General features: G+C 44.0%; 1 protein-coding gene across 1 annotated transcript in view; it reads right to left on the bottom strand.

Moving 5' to 3' along the window:
- TEAD4 (TEA domain transcription factor 4) overlaps positions 1-18,637 on the bottom strand; it is a 57,196-nt gene that overhangs the window by 32,101 nt on the left and 6,458 nt on the right. The window contains exon 3 of the mRNA XM_037388859.1: positions 10,292-10,546. Within this exon, the coding sequence (XP_037244756.1) occupies positions 10,292-10,298 (7 nt within the window). The 5' untranslated portion in view covers positions 10,299-10,546. The remainder of the gene's footprint in view (positions 1-10,291; positions 10,547-18,637) is intronic.

The following is an 18,637-nucleotide window of genomic DNA, read 5'->3' as shown; positions in this document are numbered from 1 at the left end:
GAAGCAGCCCCAACAGCAGTGGACAATCTCCAGAGCAACATGTCTATTTTTAGTTAGGAGCTGGAGACAACTCTTTAAATGATATATTACTAATGGCAAGTTCACTCCGATCAAGCTCCTTTTGAGCTCTTTTTAATAACCTGCATTTTTATTCCCAATTTCTAGACTGAATCCAGAGAACTGTATTTAGGAGGCAATAAAAGAACTTAATACACCGCTATGACCATCATACTGGGATCACTTCACATGAAAGAGACCACAGAAGACCGTACTGCATTTTAGTGCACTGGCCCATCCTATGACGACATCTCTCCCCACACCAATGCAGAACTTCAGTGCCTAACGGTCAGGTTTGAGCTCCCATAGCACAGTCACATGTACCGAAGAACTTTATCTTCAGCTGTGAGAAGTTTCCTCGCTCTGATGATTCATTCCATGCTTGAATTTTCTCAGTATTAACCTTCTACAAGAAGATTCCCTGAGCTCAGGCAGTCCCAACAATAAGGGGATTTTGAGATGAAGACTCAAAGCGAGCTGAGCCAGTACTTCTGAAAAATGTCAAAACAATCAGATCCCTGAAAACATGATACTGAAGTGATCAGCACCGCCATATCAGCTCTTCTCCGACACACCTGTTCTCATCATTTGACAGTGCACGTGCTGAGCTTTTTCCTCTTCTGAAATGACAAAGAAGTTGAAATTGTATTTGCTGGACAGAATATGCCAACCAAGCACATCCTGTGGGGCAATGGCAGTCGGGTGATCAGTCTGTCTGAGATCATAAAGCTCAGTTGTCTCATCTACAAACTGGCCTAAATGCTGAAACCTCACCTTGCATAAAAGGCCTTTTGCTGGGTAGGTTAGTGTTTACTCCACTCCTTTGCCACTGTATAACCTAAATTCACAGCTAGAAACACATGAAGTGTTATCCCCATTTAGAAACTGCTGTTTCTTGATGTCCAGCTGAAGACGCTTCATGCAAGCTGCATGACTGAGGGATAACAATTACAGAACCTGCAGGTTTGGGGAAGCTTCTTACTGGTTTCAATCAAGGAGTTACATCAACAAATTCTTCATCAACAAAACAACCTGAAGCAGTTCCCCTCTCCTCAGCTGGTCATTCCTCCTCCTGCAATATTCCATCAACTCCTGTGTGCAGCTGTACCAATTAAACAGCTGGAAGAAGGGGGAGGAAGGACTGACACACACCCCACTAATTACCAAAGATTCAAAAACAAGCCCCCACCCCCCGCCCCACTTGGATTTTCTTGGTGGTTTTGTTTTGTTTTTCCCAATCAGCCTATTTTTAATTGGATTAGTGAACTAGTTAATTGGCCACATTAACCACTGCATTGGCACAACAGAGGGAACAGACAAAGAATCAGGGCAGAAGTTCTTAAACCAGTTTTGCCACCAGAGAAACTGTAGCCTGGAACCATACTCCACCTAACTCACACACACTGACTGCAAAGCAAATGGGCAAGGCTCTTCCTGTGCTTGCATCATTTGTCTAAAGGCTAGACAGAGTTAAAGTACTTCTTAATTACTGCCCCAAAGTTATATGGAGTTATTCCCTGTAAAGATGAGCTTTTACTAAGGTAAAACAATACAATCAACTTAATGGGAAGCTCCAGGCTACGCAGCTCTTCGCCACCTCTCATCCTTTAACACAGTTTTTCAGTGCATAAATCGAATGTTCTCATCAGCTGTGTTTCCCCACACACCTCAAGCTATAGAAATTTAAGATAATCCATCAGATAAAGTAGTCCTCCATCTACACATTAGGGGCTGCAACAGGAACAGAGCTGGGACTTGTTCCGGTGCTTCCCAGAGTAAGACTGATGAGAATCTTACAGAAATTGTTTAGATTCAGTTTGGCTTGGAAATCCCACAAACACACCAAAGCAGCTGCATATAGTAATATGAGTCCATCACATGCCAGGGAGTGTATCAGCTAACCCCCAAACAGCCAGTAACAATCCTACATGGAAAGGCATGTCAAGCCAACAGCTTTCAGTCTCTCAGGTCACCTGAGAATCACAATGTTATACAGGCACAAACATCCTTCACTCACCAAGGCCCAGGTTCAGGAAAACACGTTGAGGGTAGCACTGAAACTAATGCTGAACTGTAACAACATCCTCCAGTTCCCATGAGTCCAAGTTCTACATTACAGACCCAGACATCTGCTAAATTCTTCCTTAGGTCAATAAATGTCTTGTCTGCTTGTTTCAATAACTTCCAATAGCTGCAGGGTATTGGAAGCAACTAAAAGCAACCCTCCATAGCGCTCCAGTGATATTGCCTCAAAGGGCAGCAAGAACTTCGGCATCTCTCCTCCTCCCCATTTCGTGGTCCCTTGCAGATTTCTGCCCCGAGTGCTAACCTTGTGCACGTGCCCAGATGACAGGTTGACTGAGTACCCAAAGCTTCAGCTATCACAGAAACAGGAGCTAAAAGGGGTCTATGAGCTCCATGCAGCCACTCGCTGCGTGACCAGCATGGAAACATGCTGTTGCTGTTCTCAAGGCCATGGTCTGGCTTAGTCCTGTGAGGAGTTGTGACAGCTTCACTGGACACGTGAGACTACACCAGGACCGGGTCCCGGCCAACTGACTGAAAATTATGCAGCAGCTTCAAGGAAAGCAAAAGAATCCAGAGACCGTTCTTGCATTAGATGAACAAACAAATACTGACTTGGTAAGTGGGATGGCTGCCACTTCACCCATCTTCAGTTTTCGCCATCATGATATAGAGCACATTGTCCGGGATTTCTTTAAACCATCAAGTTATAGCTTCAGCTTAAATGAATGGCTGGCTACTGCCAAAAAGCAGTTGCCTTTTTCCCCTAAACCCCTCCCACCGGGATGTTCTGCAGGTCAGTTCAGCTCTCTAATCCTGCAGCTCATTTTGCCAGAGCAGTTTCCTATCAGCTTAGCAAGCTAAAATGGATCAGCAAGGGAGATTGCTGGAAACTGAAGTTAACTTAAAGAGTGGGAACACAAAACTGGGAGCGGAGCAGGGGAGCAAAGAAATGGGAGTGTCAGCTCTCTCTTTTCTTCTGCAGAAAACTGTCAGGTCACCTCAATGTTCCGAACTCCAGCCTAAGCTCCCGAAAAGGGATTTGGGATTACTGTACAGATCACATGAGAGGAAAGAAGAGTGATTCTAAGCCATTTTACATGCAAAAGTTTTAACGAAAACAGTGTCGTTTCCTGTTCAAAAAGCTAGAGACAGAGCAAGACCATGCCTGTGCACGCAGTGAGCCTCCGAGAGTCTGAAGGAGTACCCAGAAGATGGGTCACAAGTTCAAGGTGACAGCAATGAGGAACAGCTGCTGGCTATGCACCCTTCAGCAGCAGGTGTACCCAGGCCCCAGAGGTTTCAGTCAGCTCTGCCAGTGACCAACAGACTTACAAGACCATCTGTCTGGGCACAAACTGCACACAGCCTTCCCAGTTTTGCTGCCCAAATCTTCACCATGCACAGACAATACAGGGCTTGTTATGGATTAGCTAATGAGCAAATGTTTAAACCAATAGACAGTCCTAGTTCTCCTGTGCTCATTATCTGGATTCTACATGAATGAGAATACTGCCTCTTCTTTTAGCTGTAACATTGTCTTTTTCTGATTAAGCAGCTTTCCTTCACTTTGGGGAGCCCCTTAAGGCACTAGAACCTGGAAAGGATTTGTCGTCTTTTACCGGTTTTGCTTAACAGATGTATAGGGATACTTTATTAAGTTTTGTTAAGTTCTATTTCATACATGCCCTCCAGCAAGATGGCATGCCTTTGAAAGATGCTTTAACAGAGAGTTCATGTGATAGGATTTGCTTACCTGCACTGCAGAAATAAGGAAGTTCCTTTTTTCCTACGCTAGGTCTCCGCATTATCTGCTATTGACACTATCAGCTCCCTCTATGTGCACCTCCCTGCCTGAGAAATGCTATCACCCTTCTCTACCCAAAGCCTGACTAATCACCAGAAAATGAATTCTGAGAAAGCACTCCTAGTATTTATCTTGAAGTTTGCTCTTCCTGTTTCAGACCTGAAAAACAGCCTCTATATCCATCAGTCTCACAAACTTACTCACGTCACAAAATACAGACAGTATAAATGATAATACTAACAATTTGGAAAAAAACCTACAGATATTTACAGTGGAAAGCCGTAGTAGGTCACCACCTAATGTCCGCTGTTCTCTGTTTTTTGTGTAAAATCATAGTACCTCTAATCTAGAATCCACCTCTCATTCACAGAACACAAACATACACAGGCGCACACACGTGCCATTCCTTGGGACTAGTTTCACAAACACATTCCTTATCATCTTATCTGGTACAATTTTAAAAGCCCCCAACAACAGCATTTCCATTCTGAATTCCCCACAGGAGCGAGAGCCCTCAGCACTGAACACCATGCTGTCGTGGAGCTTCTACTGATATCCATCCTATATTCCTTCTTTCTGTCCCATTAATCCTAGTCATGCTCACATGTTCCACATAAAATCCCTCTCCCTCCTAAATGTTAACACCCTTCAAATATTTTTAGACTGTTATTATGTGTCCCCCCACCCTCCACCTTTCAGTCATCGCTTACCCAAGCTATGTATATTTAGCTACTTTAATCTTTCCTCCTAAATCAGTCCCTTCAACTCCCAGAGCTCAATGTTAAGCCTGGTAAGCTTGTTGCTCTTCTGAGCTCACTCCATGTTTTTGAGATCTTTCTGGTAATGTGTTCACAAGAACCTGTCCAGAAAAGCGGTTTATATGCACTTGTTTTAAAGCAAACACAAATCTGAGCCAGCGGACATTATTAATTTTCATTTTCCATGTCTGATTTTGTTCCAGGTTTTGAATTCAATCTGAAATTTTAAATATAAACAAACGTTTTGTATATTTAAGAGCAGATTAGCAGCTGGAAATATTTGGATCCAATTGTGAAAGAACACGGTGTTTTTAAAAATTTAAAAAGCCACCAAAGCTTTTTCAGTAAACTTTTCAGAAAACAACTGGAAATGTATAAAGTTATCCAGAAGCACAGCAGAAGCAAAACAATTAATTGCTGCAAGAGAGAAGGCTGACAAATTATACTGAAAGTCTCTCAGGTATAAGGCAGACAGACGAGTGGATGCAGCTACAAAGCATAAAGCTGGCTTACTAAACTAGAAATCAATTAAACTGGCCGTGTTATTTACAATGAAAAAAAAAAATCAGAACAAGTGATTTGTTGACAATATACCACTACAGATCAACTCTATCTTGAAGAATTACTAAACATTTGAAATTTAGAAATGAAAAAGCCAGAGGAAGGCCAAAGGGGTAATGCAATGTTGCTAATGAAGTTACTTGAAAATGATGAAAGTTCTGTGGCTGCAGACATACATATACAGTAAGAAAAACATAATCCTACAGAACACGCTTTGTTTTAAGCCCAGATTTAAGCTAAAAATCAAAAGGGAAGGAAAAAGTTATGTGCTCTTGCTTGAAACAACAAAGCCCCCCCAAAAGTAGTCACAATTATTTTGGTAATGTGTAATACACAGTAAAACTGCCGATATATTTCTGTTCAGTACTAAGCATGTTAAGAAAAGATGCCACAGCCAGTACTCTAGTAACTGCAAAAGCAAGCAGTTTCTTGGTTGGCTGGCATTTCAAAAGTGGTAAATTCCTCAATATTCAGGAAATACCTGGAACTCATGGAAAAATATTTCTTTTTATGTTTGCATGGAGAAAACACCTGTTAAACTGACATAGAGTTTAACATGAAAAACGCTAAATTTGGGTTACAAAGGAGATAGAAGGAAAAACTTTACAAACTCCACAAGTTTAACTTGCTGCAAATGTCTCCAGAAATCTGGCTTCATCTAGTCAACAGCAAAGAACTAAAACCAGACAAAAGCAAAGCTGAAAGCTGACTCAGTGAAACAAAACCTTGTTATTGAGCAACTCCAAAAACATCGCACCTACCACCAGGAAAAGAGGAGGAGGGAAGAGTCTACATGCTGACCGACTGTCCGTGAAGCTGTTTTACCTGTCTTCTAGTGTTTAAAACAGGAGATTGAATTTTGTTACCAAAACTGTGGGATAAAGGGCTGTTCTACAGTTCAGTAGGTCCCAATAATGGAAGTGATAGGAACTGCAGAAGTATCTCTCTGAGGGATATCACAGCTGAAACCCAAATTTTGCAGTTACCTGGGACATCCAGTTCAGCGTCTACTGAGCACCTTCTCAGTGTGTTCCAATTGCTTTGACAGAAACATCATCAGGTGAGATACTAAAGTAGATCTAGAAGAAAGCCTTTGAAGACTGACACCTTGAAGATTTTCATATTTGTAATAGCTGCCATGCTCCTCCCTCCCCTCAAGGAGAAGTGTTTATAAACTGGGACAGGCAATGTATGTTTTGTGCTGCTTCGGTTTTATTTGCTTTTCAGTTCCACCTTTTGTGACTTTTTCAGGTCAGGGAAAAGACTAACTGATAATATATCCCTTTGAGATGAAGGCAATATCCTGCAAATTTAGCTAACAAATGTAGTCACTTCAGAACAGGGTTGGGAAGGCCCACCTGTGACATGGTCCTCGGCATCCAACGGACCTTCTATGCCAGCTTCACGCAAGCTTGTTGCAAGCTCAAGTCTTTGCAGTTCACTGCCTGCTCCAGGTTTTAACCAGTAAGGAGGTTAGCTACCCTTCTTCTAGCCTTCAGCCTGTGAGCTTTGGACATCTTTAAGTGAGTTCCTTTCAGCCCTCTCAGAGCTTTGACTCCCCAGCGGATGGCACCAGGCTGGGAGGTAGATGGCTGCCCCTGGCTGCCTGGCCCACCGTGCTCAGCACAGACACGGCTGAGCTGGTTGTAAAAGCGCTCTTGAACTACTGCCTGCTACAGAGCAGCAGTCACCGACAGCCCCTGCGTCCAGCTCCTCTTGCAAAACGGTGCTCCAAGGCAGGTGTTTGTGCAGCAGAAGGGAACCCTGGGCAGCTGAGGCTCTAAGTAGCTCACTTCTTCAAAGCTCTCACACCATCACTTATAAACCAAGGCTCCAGCAGCGTTTTGTCAAAATAAGTATGGCTTTGCTAGTTACTGTTTTTTCTCTGTCCTCAGCAGCACTGGGAGACCTGCTCTTTTAGCATCTCCACGCAAATCACACAAAGGTACTAAGCTTTCTCCCTCTCCTTTCTCTAACCCAGTACTGAAGATGACAGGAGATACTGACTCCAAGTACAAATGCTACAGATACTATTTCTCCCATGGAAAAACATAGCTGGAAAATGTTAAGAGCCAGATTTGTAACACTGTACCCTCATAGTATTCCAGCAGGCAACACTTATAAAATTATCCTGAATGACCTCAGTGGTGCCAGAAGGCACCAGCAAGTTTAGGGTGCCCCGGACTGGCTGCTTCTAATGTCAATGCAATGATTAGGAGAAGAGATAGCATCAGTCAAGACAGATTTTTGTGCCTTAAGCAGGTGGTAAGCAGAGATGGCTGGAGAGGACAATGAGGGAGCAGTGCTGTGGTATGAACATATTCAGTCAGGATGCTGCCTCCAGTAATGGAACACATCTAGGCGGGAAAAAGATAATGAAAGAAAAGAAGGCAGCAAAGGCATCAAGACACAGATCATCACGATGTACAGAGAAGAGCTTGGCAGACTTTCAGGTGAAGTAGGAACCATGTCCACTCAGCAACTGTGTCATCCAGAGAGCTGTAAGCAGCAAGCTGACTCTGAAGAGGCTCAGGAACATGAACCCATGTGTAGGCTGAAACACATGTTTTTGTGCAATTTTAAATGTATTCAAACAAAAGAGCGCAAGTTCTTCTTATTAGCTTGGTGCCCTTTAGCTCAATTCAACATGTTTGCTGGTAAAAGCTGCTAACTTTAAACTGGAAACAGGGTGCCTCATAACAGGTGAGAATTATATAAATTGCACATAGAAGACATCCTGGAACATCATGCCCAAAAGTAGTACCACATGAGCCACTCCTCAACAGTGAAATGGTTGCACTTTTGTCAAAGGACAAGGGCACGAACAGGTCTCCTAACACTTTGCTGCTTGGTTCAATGAGTTCTGTGCAAGTTGGTCACAGGACAGCTAAACAACCATCCCTCGGAGGCAGGGAGAGCTCTGCACCGAGCCTGTCCTGTTCCGTGAGCTGGCTCGTAATCGGTGAAGATGAAATCAGGGACTATATTTATTCTCCCTGCCCAGTCATATCTTTCTATAGATCCCAGGCTGTGTCCCGCTTCCTTGGCGTGGATCCTGGGGACTAGTAAGCAAAGGAGGGCATAAATCAGTGCCTCGGGTTCTGTCAGGAGCACACTGAACCAACCATCCACGCTGGGAACAGGTGCGCTGAAGGCAAGCAGGGACACCGTCCCATTTGGAGGAGTGGGGGAGGGATTGCAGAAAACTTGTTCATTTCTTCTCCGAGCCTCGCCTAAACTTTTCACCCTGCAAGGGAGTTATTTACCTTCTGCAGTTCACCAGCCCAGTTAACTAGACTTTCTACTAAACACCACTCCATGCTAGGTCAGGCCCCAGCTAAGTCTAGTCGGTTTCTGTAGTCCCTTCACTTTCACTTTTGCTCTCTTACTTCTTTTCTGGTCCATTTCACTCTCTGCTCTGACACATTCACTCCAAAGCTGAAGTATTTCAGGGACTGTGCAGAATGACTAGTAAATGAAGGCAGTCTTTAAACACAACCGTAATTTTTCATCATCAATTTTAAAAGTTACCTGTCATGAAAACTAGCGCAGACTGACAGTGGCAGGGAGCATGTCACTAATCTATGCTTAATAACCACGGGGTGGATTTTCAAGTAATATTTTAATAACATTTTACGCCAGCACAGCTTCTGAAAGCAGCAGTCCCACCCTCACCTCAGCCGTGGCTGCTCATTTCCACTCTCATTATCCCTTCCCTAAACACCAGCACAAGCAGCTGTGCAGCGAAAGAAACCAGGGGACACACTCAGATTAAAGTTCACTTTTTTCCCCCCCTTCTGGCTCGGTGTTAGTTTTAAGGAGCATCAGTTCCCTGGCTGGCTCCACAGCACAACCACAAAAATGTTTGTGCCAGCTCAGAACAGGAACTGATGTCTGAATAAGAATACTGACACTTGCTGAGCCTCAGGGTGATCAGCCCTACTCAATATACATTGCTCTGTACAGATGCAATGATATGTATACCCAGTAAAACTATGTATTGGAGATAAGGCTGTGTAAAGACGACCCCACCCATGCCCACACACAGTGAGAGCAATCGATTCCCAGCTCAGGGAACAATGGCCCCATGGGTGGACAGAAACCTGCAGAATGACTTGTAAAGTGCTCTGTATGATGCTTCAGGGCATGGTGATCCCATGACAGGGCCTGCAGACAATAGATTCCAATGCAAAGGAAAAAAAAAACGCAAGCACTGACTGGGCAGGAATAGGGCTGCCTTCCATAAGGTCCTTGCTAGTGCTTTGAGAAACACTTTTAACAACTTGGAACTTTTAACCAAATATTGTGCGCTCTCAGCCATCGCTTTGCTTTTTAGTCACAGAAGTACTAGTTGGCTTCTGCCAATACTGAGCTAGAGAATCCAGCCTGGATCAGCTTTTTTGCGGACAAAATCAAGAGAGAAATTTCAACTGTCGCATAGGTCAAAATTCCAATTCAAAATCATGTCTGCTACTTAAGAAATTGACTTCTGCTGCAGCTGCAAGCCTGTGTTTCTCTGCATTCAGGGCTAGGTGAGAAGAACCCACAGGTGAAAGGCACTCATGCCAGGGCTTATAGCAAACTACAATGAAAGGGAGCAGCCAGAGAGGTCTGTTTTCAGCTCTTAAGATCTGAAAAGTGTAGCTAGTTAGTAAACTGTAGGTGTCTGCACACCACCAGCAGCCATTCAGGGGATGAACTTCTGCCCTGTAGCACCAGAGACCTTTACCTGTTAGGGTAACAAGTATTTTGGAGACAGCAGGAGGGACACCTAAAAGACAGACCTTGTTACACCATGAAGCCATTATATGATACCGAGCCAAAGATTAGTTCAGTAGCCTGCCCAACTCTTGAATCTACCTTATTGACACTCCCCTGAAGAAGACAACTACAATTCTTTCAGCTCTGTGAATGTTAAAAATATTCACTGGTTTTCCTAAACACAGCTTCAAGTGACCAACTGCATCAACTTGGGAACACCTGAGGGAAAAAGAGTTAATTCAGAACATCATTTGGTATAAGGCAAATGGCCTGCGCAGGGCAGGCTGCCTGGAGTGCTGTGGTGTGTCCTCTTTCTCCTTACCATACATCTTGCCTTCGTCGGACAAGATAATCTTCCGCCGTCCACATGGTGGGTAGATGGCTAGCGCTTCCTGGAAGCTCTGCTCGATGTCCGGACTCCATACGCCCTCAGCGTCATTGTCAATGGGTTTGTCCAAGGCCTCGCTGCCCCCTGAGTCGTTGCTCCCCTCAGGGGAGGTGGGAGAACTCCACTCGTTGGAGGTAATGGTGCCAGCTAGAAACTCCAAGGTGCCACGTGGAGAAGCAGACTCAGAACCTGCGATGATAAACGCATCCCATCAGTCGGTTAGAAATCCTCCTCTCTGGGAAAATGAAGAGATACTAAAGGGGAAAAGGAAGTTTAAAAGCCTCAGTGAGGAGAGATTTTTACTTCACGTTTACCTTAAACGGTAACTCAACCACATCCTTGATTTCTATTTATGTTGAGATGAAAACCTTTTCTACAAATCCTTCTGATAAAACAGCCTTCTCCCGTCTCTCTATGGCTCAATAACTCTTACCACTTCCCAGTTCTCCCCAGACGCTACATCTTCTTGCCTCTGTCTCCTTCTCCTAATTTCTTTCTCCTTCTGCTGTCATTATCTGTGTAACTGTTATTTAACTTTCTGAAGCATGCATACAGGAATCCAGCCTGTGTGAAAGACTATACAAAATAAAGCAGTGATGAATTGTCCAGTCATCACTGAGCACTAGGGTTGAAATTTTCTTAGATACTGTTTCACTGCATCAGTTAGTAGTCGGTGTCACTTTTAACACTGACATTTCTTCTTCTCAAGGATCAGCTGCAGTTCTAAAAAGCAATTCCTGGAGCCAGACATTTTAATGCAATGTCTCCCAAATCTCAGCACTATATCCTGGCAGGAGCAGAAGGCACCATGAGTAAAAGGATAAAGGCACTAGGCTGCAGGTCAAGAATCCTAGGCATTTAGCCTGTTTCTACTGCTCGTCTTCAGAACGACCTTGGGCAAATTCCTTCAGTACCCTGTGCCTCTCTACCCCTTCATCCTTTACCAGTCTCAGGCTATTACATTTGCCACTGAGCAGGAGCCGAAATTGGTTTGTCATTGAACCTAAGCAGGTAGCTGCCAGGTTTTGAAAGCTACAAGAAAGCTACTTACAAACACCTACAGCAGAGGCTGAAGTCTCACAGAGCAGGGCTGCTAAAACACTTGTTCAAAAAGCAACTTCAGACCATACAGACACTCCCAGTCAACCATTTGTAAGACAAAGGGCTTCTGAAGACACAGTTCATTCCCCTGCCTTAATCTTAATCCCAATGCTGTTTATTCATCTTTTAAAAAGTTTTGTTACCTGAGCTACAAAGAATACTCGTAAGCCACCATTTGAGAATCCACTTAAATGAGAGTTCAAAACTTCCCTGCCAATCACCACAATGAGCTGGGAAAAATCAGAATAAAGCTTTTTTTGCAAGAGCAACAGAATCATCAAACCTGTACTGAAGAAGAGTGTTAGGAGAGGCCTCCAACATGCCAAGTCAGCCTAGCTCAGAAATATCACAGCAATAATGTAAAGGGGGACAGGAGAAATTTGGGCGTGTTCTATGTCAAAAACTAGCTAGAACAAAATTTGTGCAGTTACACCATGCCCCAGCTAGTAAATAGGAAAAGCAGGTCCATTCAACTTCAGAAGTTCAAAAATTCAGAGCTTGTGGCTCCAGAAACTTTCCTGACATCAACTTAAAAAAAAACATTACACCATACACTCCTTTTTAAGTCCCTCTTTGGTTCCTTTCCTCTTTGGATTTCATGTTTACAAAATCTTCTCCAAGATTGTGATTACTAGATTTTATTATTATTCTTTTTTACTAAAAGCTTAAATTCTTAAGAATTTTTTCATTTCAAAAGCTGAAGTTGTAGAAAGAGGTGGCAACACTGCCTCTCAGAAGGTTTTGCTGCTCCTTAATGACTTTAGAAGCAGCAGATACCCATTTTACATCTCCATAACCCACCAAAAGCTCAGGAAACAAATAATATCATACTGGGCATTTGAATAATTTCGAGACAGAGTATACTTCTCTTACACGGTGCAGCATTTTAACAAGTGGTTCACATAGCCGTTTAGAAAACCCAGCATATGACTTACTTCCCATGAGAATGTTTGGAACACATGAACCACTGGAATGTCCTACCATTATCCATCCATTTTAGCCCTTACATTAGATTATTTCAATCCTCTTGACCCATACTATACATTTTCAGAGCTCTAATTAACATGGGAAGAAAGAATGAAATGGGAGGCGAGGGGGGCAGAGAGGGGAACTTGGCCTTTACCCTGGGGCAGACACCCCAAGCACACTGTGAATGGCACCAAAGCAGGCAATGTGACTTTAAGGGACCCTGAAATGAACGGTAAAGGTTGCTTCCTTCACCAAGCATCCATCACCAAAACATATCTCCTTTCACTGATGAAGATGCTCAATAAAAAAAATTACCCAGTTATTCAAGAGATTGTCCTGCTGGGGAATCAGTGCAGCGGAGTAAGCTTTCCACAGTGGGGCTCTGACAGAGGAACAGAAGCTATCTGCTCCAGCTGTTCTTCTTTTGATATTTCTCCAAGCAGCCCTAGTCCCCTGAGGCTGTCACGACCCCCATATTTAATGCACATTAAAATCTCCACGAACACAAGACACAGGCTAGTTTTAACTTGGGCTGACAGGATGAGAAATGGAGGGGTTCAGAAATAAGCCTGAAGTGTGACAGCAAGTGTATTCGCAGTACCACCTGCCCTTGGAAAGCTGCACGCCTGGTAACAACCAGCGGGCTGCACACCCACGTGAAAACACCCGCTGTAACTGTTCAACTGTACAAGCCAGAGCCATGGTGACTGGAAGCTACAGCCTCTGCTCAAGCCAAATCCCCTAGCAATGCAGACAAGTAAACAAAGTCATCTTCTAGAGAATGTATGCCCATCGCAACCATAAAAAGCACCTACTTTGAATCCAGATATTTTCATCCCCTTAACGTCCATGCAGACACAGATTAATACCTAGCAGATGATTTCAGCACGGAACACTTAGGTTGGAAACTAAGCAAATATGTCTTAAGCATAACTCCATCCCACCCCCAAATCCTAGGAGTTCTTGCCCGATCATTTCATGTTTTACAAGGCTTCATACATCTGCACCAAGTGCCTTTGGTGACAAAGGAAACTCTAGGTCCTTTCTGATCCAAGCTCCAGAATAAGTGGAGGAGAAAACATGCTGTATTCAATTCACTGCCAGCTCCCAAGACTCTTTCTCCAAACACGAAAGAAAAGTTGTGCCAACTTGAGCAGATGTCACTTGTATATTCAGGCAAGTCCACAAAGCAAGAGACAGAATATGCGAGCCTAATCTCACACTGGTCTAAAGCAAGGGAGATGTGGAACATAAGAGCAGTGAGAGAAGAAATGGTATAAATCTTAAAAGTCACTAGGTACATTTATTATTTTTATGAATGCTTCTTACTTTCTGTGCCTTGACCAGCAATGTTAGTTCTATCCCAAGATACAGCTAGGTCAGCAGGCACCAAAATGTGCTATCGTGGCCAACCCCACCCCAACCTTTCCGTACCCTGGGGGCTGATTCTGCTTTCCCTTCTTGGCACTAAAGCTACTCCTGATGGATGATGAGAAAAGTGGAATTGTAGCGACTATAAAATCAAGGATGTTTGGCCAACTCCAGCTGAAAACTCAGTAATCACCCAGACACTAACACAAACTGACCTTCTTTTTGATAACTTATGAAGAAATTCCGTAGGCTGACACGATCATGAAAATCCTTGTAACTCCATGTCTCTATTTCAGTAACGTGCCAAGAGCTTAAAGGGCCTGTAAAGTTTTCTTAAATAATGTTGCTTAAACAGTGAGCTCCATGTGCAGTCCCAGGGGATAGATGCTCCGTGCTCAGAGGCAATAAAACAGCAATGCAGGGAGTCCTGCTCGGGTGGCGTCTGCTCTGTGGGTCTCTTCTCTGACCGCTCCTGGCCTTCCGTTGCCTGCACTGTATATCTGAACTCACTGGTGGCCAAAGTGGCCATTTATTAAAGTAAGCAAAGCAAACTACAGAGAAGCTGGGGGCTAAACTCGATGGCAAACAGTGTTATTAGTATGGCAAGTTGAAAAACTATCAGTGGCATCACTTCCCATTGAAAAAGCAATCTGGTCAAAACCAGCATTTTTCAAAAACATGCTGATGTTGAATGTGTTATTTATAAGAAAGGTTTTAATAATATTCATCAGTAACTAATTTCACAGAATACAAATGTTTCAAGTTGGCATCTAGCTTTTGGGTTGCTTCTGTTTTCCCATTCAATCAATACTAACTATACACATAAGAGCTTAGTAACTTTAACGGTGATTTGTATTACTGAGTGTTCTAATATCACTAAATATTTTAGTACTTGTAAATTATTGTTTTCCCTTTTTTTTTTTTTTTTTTAATTTTTATTAAGTTCTGCCTGTAGAAAAGCTTGTAATCACAAAGCTTTCTTCTGATGTGGATGGAATTCGATCCTGAAGTCACTAAACAGACACCCGCTCCCAGGCATGCTCAGACAATTCCTTCCCCATCTGAATCCCCTCGCCAGGCAGAGTTCTGAGGATCAGAGGAGTCAGAGGATGTTGTCCCGTTCTCATAACAGGAAGTTTTGCCAGAGGTTCCAGGCTCAGTGTTTGTTCCCTTCAGATGCCCTCCAGTCTGAACTTATTTATGCTCCACTTCTTGGCTCTCACGTTTCTGGTACTGTACCTTACAGTTCCCACTCTTACTTTACTGAGAGACAATTAGCTACCTTTATTTGTAGGGTCCAGTCATGGATTCTTCTCCCCCAGGACACAAGCACCTCCACCTCCTCACCAGAGTATCTCTACTTCCTTCTTATGTTTCCCTCTGTTCAAATACTGGGTTTTATTCACTCTTGGTCCCTGCTCTTTCTGCCATGGCCATCTCTTAATGAGTCGCTTACAAAGGCAGGCTGTTGGGTCAGAGGAAAGGAAAACCAGGGAGAAAGCACAAAAATCCTTCAGCTCCAGCAGCTTTGGCTTAATTGTTCTGATGCTGGTAATTTCAACACTAACTCTTTCCTTTCACACACGGTATCTCATCGAGATTCAGGGATCTTGCAGGGCTAGACAGCTGCCAAGAGCCCTTCAGCGAGGTCTCACTGACAGGGAGCCATCCTTAACCGACTCCATAGTCTGACACATCTGCTTTCTAATATCAATCCCTCAGTCATTACTGTTGGTAACAGCTCCCTCTTCAGTGTTTGTGGCAGCTGCTCAACACAAAATCATACTTTCCTGAGGATCTGAAAAATTGCAGCCAGCTGTCTCCAGTTGTTCAGATTTCTTGGAACTGCTCTGTCCAACAGACTCTCCCCCACACATACACTCCATGGCCACCCCCTTTCCCTGCTGGAATCAGTATGGAGCACAACACTCTAACCAGAGACATCCCTAGTCACTCACCCCTCCCAGGCAGGAACGCTTGCCAGCACAGCCATGCGGAGCCTGACAGCGGGTTCCACTCCTGCTTCTGAGCAAGCCATTTCACCAAGGACATCCCTTCATCCTTAGTCTCTTTTAATGGAACTGCAAGCTGCAGGGGCAGAGACTGCTGCCTATTACAGGTATCCCTTGATGTTATTGCAATGCAAATAAAACCAAATGATTCCGGTATTCACTGCCCTGGTAAAGTGAGCCAAATACTGTCACTATAGAGATTCTGAACCACAACATTTTCATATCTGATCAGCAGCCAAACAGAGAATTTCAAAACAGAATGAGTTTGGCCAGAAAAGAAGATGTCCTGCTGCTCAAACTGTAACTTTAGAGCAGTTTATAACAAGAAGACGACCTGGAAACAGCAACAACCAGTCAGTTACCTCCATCCAGAACATGCCAACAACAAATGAGTTTACACAATCCAGTCATACAAGGAGATCTGGGTTTAGGAAAGCAACAGTTTGGGATACTACAAAATCTATTGAACATGGTACAATGGAAGATGGCATTCCAACTTACCAGAGGAAGAAGGCTGGGAAATTCTACGGGACACTACAATAATAGCTCAGTTCCTCTGAAAGAGAAGAATGAGTGCAATCAGTAGATGAGTAGCTCCAAGGGGGTGCAACTCAAAGACTGCAGGAAAAAACACGTACTGGAAAGGGAAAAGGTGGGAAAGCAGCTATTCAACAGTAACTAAGGTCTGTTAAAGCTTTCAGGCAAAAGAAGACAGAAATCATTAACATGTTTTTCAGGTTCTCTACAGAGCAAAATAAAGATGGCAACTGTAGAAAGACTTAACTAGTGCTGAACTGTGCCTAGGGAGGTAACGGTGCTTTTGCAGCACCAGCCAGCAACCAGTTGCTCACACACCTCAGCAGCTGCACTGCAGTCATTAAATGAGCCCGGAGCCAGAGCCACTGGGTTTCAGCAGAAGACCTCAGTGACAGTCGAGGTGGGTGGGTGCAGTTCACCAAAGGGCTCCACTCAAGCGCTCCAGAACAGCTTAGCCGAAGGGTGAGCCTGCTTTCCAATCTCACCTCTTGCCCTGGGCCTCCTGCAACTGCTGAGCTATGCTGGCTGTTGCCTGTGAATACTCCTGTCCACCCAGGGCAGCAGAGTAACGCTGCCTAATCCTGTGAATAAAACCAGTTGAGGTAAGTGTTACTTGCTGTAGGTGAAGCAAAAGCTCTTAACAGGCAGCCATGCCAGGCAAGGAAGAAAGGCGAACTGAGATTTCCCTCTTGTGCGTTGGGCAAGGTAATATAATCATTACATCTACAGGCTGCATTGTGAGATTTTTGTCTCTGTCTCACTACTGAATAAAGCTGGTTTACAAACCAGCCTCAGATTATACCCAGCATAAGCAAGGGCTCCAGCTGAGTGCTTATCACACCGCCTAGCACAAGATCAAGCTTGGTTTGCTGGCTACGCTGAAACTGCCTGCAGCAGCTGCTGCTCAAAAGGCACCTGATTTCCTGAGCAAAGCAAAACAACACTCTTAAATGATGGCTGTAGCCTAGCTCTGGCTGAAACAGAGAGAGGATGTAGTGTCCAGCACAGTGATATAAATCAAAACAAGGAGAGAGGAGAACTTCTATCAGTGCGGCCCTGGATAATGCAGTCAAACAGGATGCGATGAGATAAGGCTGTGTGTGGCCTTGCACACCATCCAATCAGTTACATTTGCGATAAAAGAAACAGAACACAGAGCCTTGCTGTCCTAAGGAGGGGAGGGGGAAAAAAAGAAAAGCCCACAACCCAACAACAAGAAAACCCAAAGGCTGGTTCTGCTCCCACTAGTCTAGGGATGGTCAGCTTGAGGACTGATCCTGCGCCACGGCAAAGTCGTGCACAGCTCCCACGTGTACAGGCTACATCACAAGGCCACCAGCCTTGGACTGACAAAATGACTACTTCGTGATTTATATCTCGGCTGGGAGAGAAAAAAATGAGCCAGCAAGGGCATCAGAGATTGACACTGCCAGGTTGCCCTGGGATTGAGCCACACACTGGGCTGGCCCTCAAAGGAAAAATGCAATTCCTGGGGAGTCACAGTTATCTCCCATGCAGGAACTGTTCCCAGAGCTCCCATTCTCCCTCACTTTCCAAGACATGTGGCATGTGTTTCACAGCTTCCCAAACAGATGAAGGCTGTGGCAGGGTGAAAATGGTTAGCCACCCTCATGCTAGCACAGCAGCAGTCACCAGGAGTCATTCTCCCAACAAGTGCAGAGCTGGTTAGAAAGCAACAAACCTGGAGGAAGCCCAATAATCATCTCCCTTTTCTATTGCAGAATCACCCATAGTGTCAGCTAACACATTTAAATCACAACTGTCCCTTCAAGTATAGGCAAGGGTAGGCATTGACTGATTAAAATTACTGGGGTCTTAACAAACCAAGCTAGAGACAGAAATAAATCATGCTTAGCATTTTCCCAAAAAGTATTCACTTAATTATTAAAGGATAGGAAACCTTTAACAGCAACCTAAAAAAGCCTTGCTCCTAAACTCATTGAAAGTCAGTTGTCCTGAAAATCTCACCATCGGACTCAAAAGCCCCCATTTACCAATGGAACAAACTAGAGCACAAACACCTAAGTGAACTACCCAGACTGGTAAATCAGACTGGGGACAAAACCCAGACAATAATTTCAAGACCAAAAAAGGTGAACTTTAAAAGCGATTTGCCATTGCAAGTGGTGTAACTTCAGAGGGGCTTGTGTTTAACGCTGTCTGGAAATCAGACCTCCCTTGAGGCTTTCCTGACAAATAGCAGAAAATTGAGACTCCTAACGCCCATTTTATGATACCCACATTGAACTTTTATTTCCTAATCCTGCCT

This window comes from Falco rusticolus, chromosome 5 (assembly GCF_015220075.1).
Source record: "Falco rusticolus isolate bFalRus1 chromosome 5, bFalRus1.pri, whole genome shotgun sequence".
NCBI classification, from domain to species: Eukaryota; Metazoa; Chordata; class Aves; order Falconiformes; family Falconidae; genus Falco; species Falco rusticolus.
This window is presented reverse-complemented; position numbering and strand designations above follow the sequence as displayed.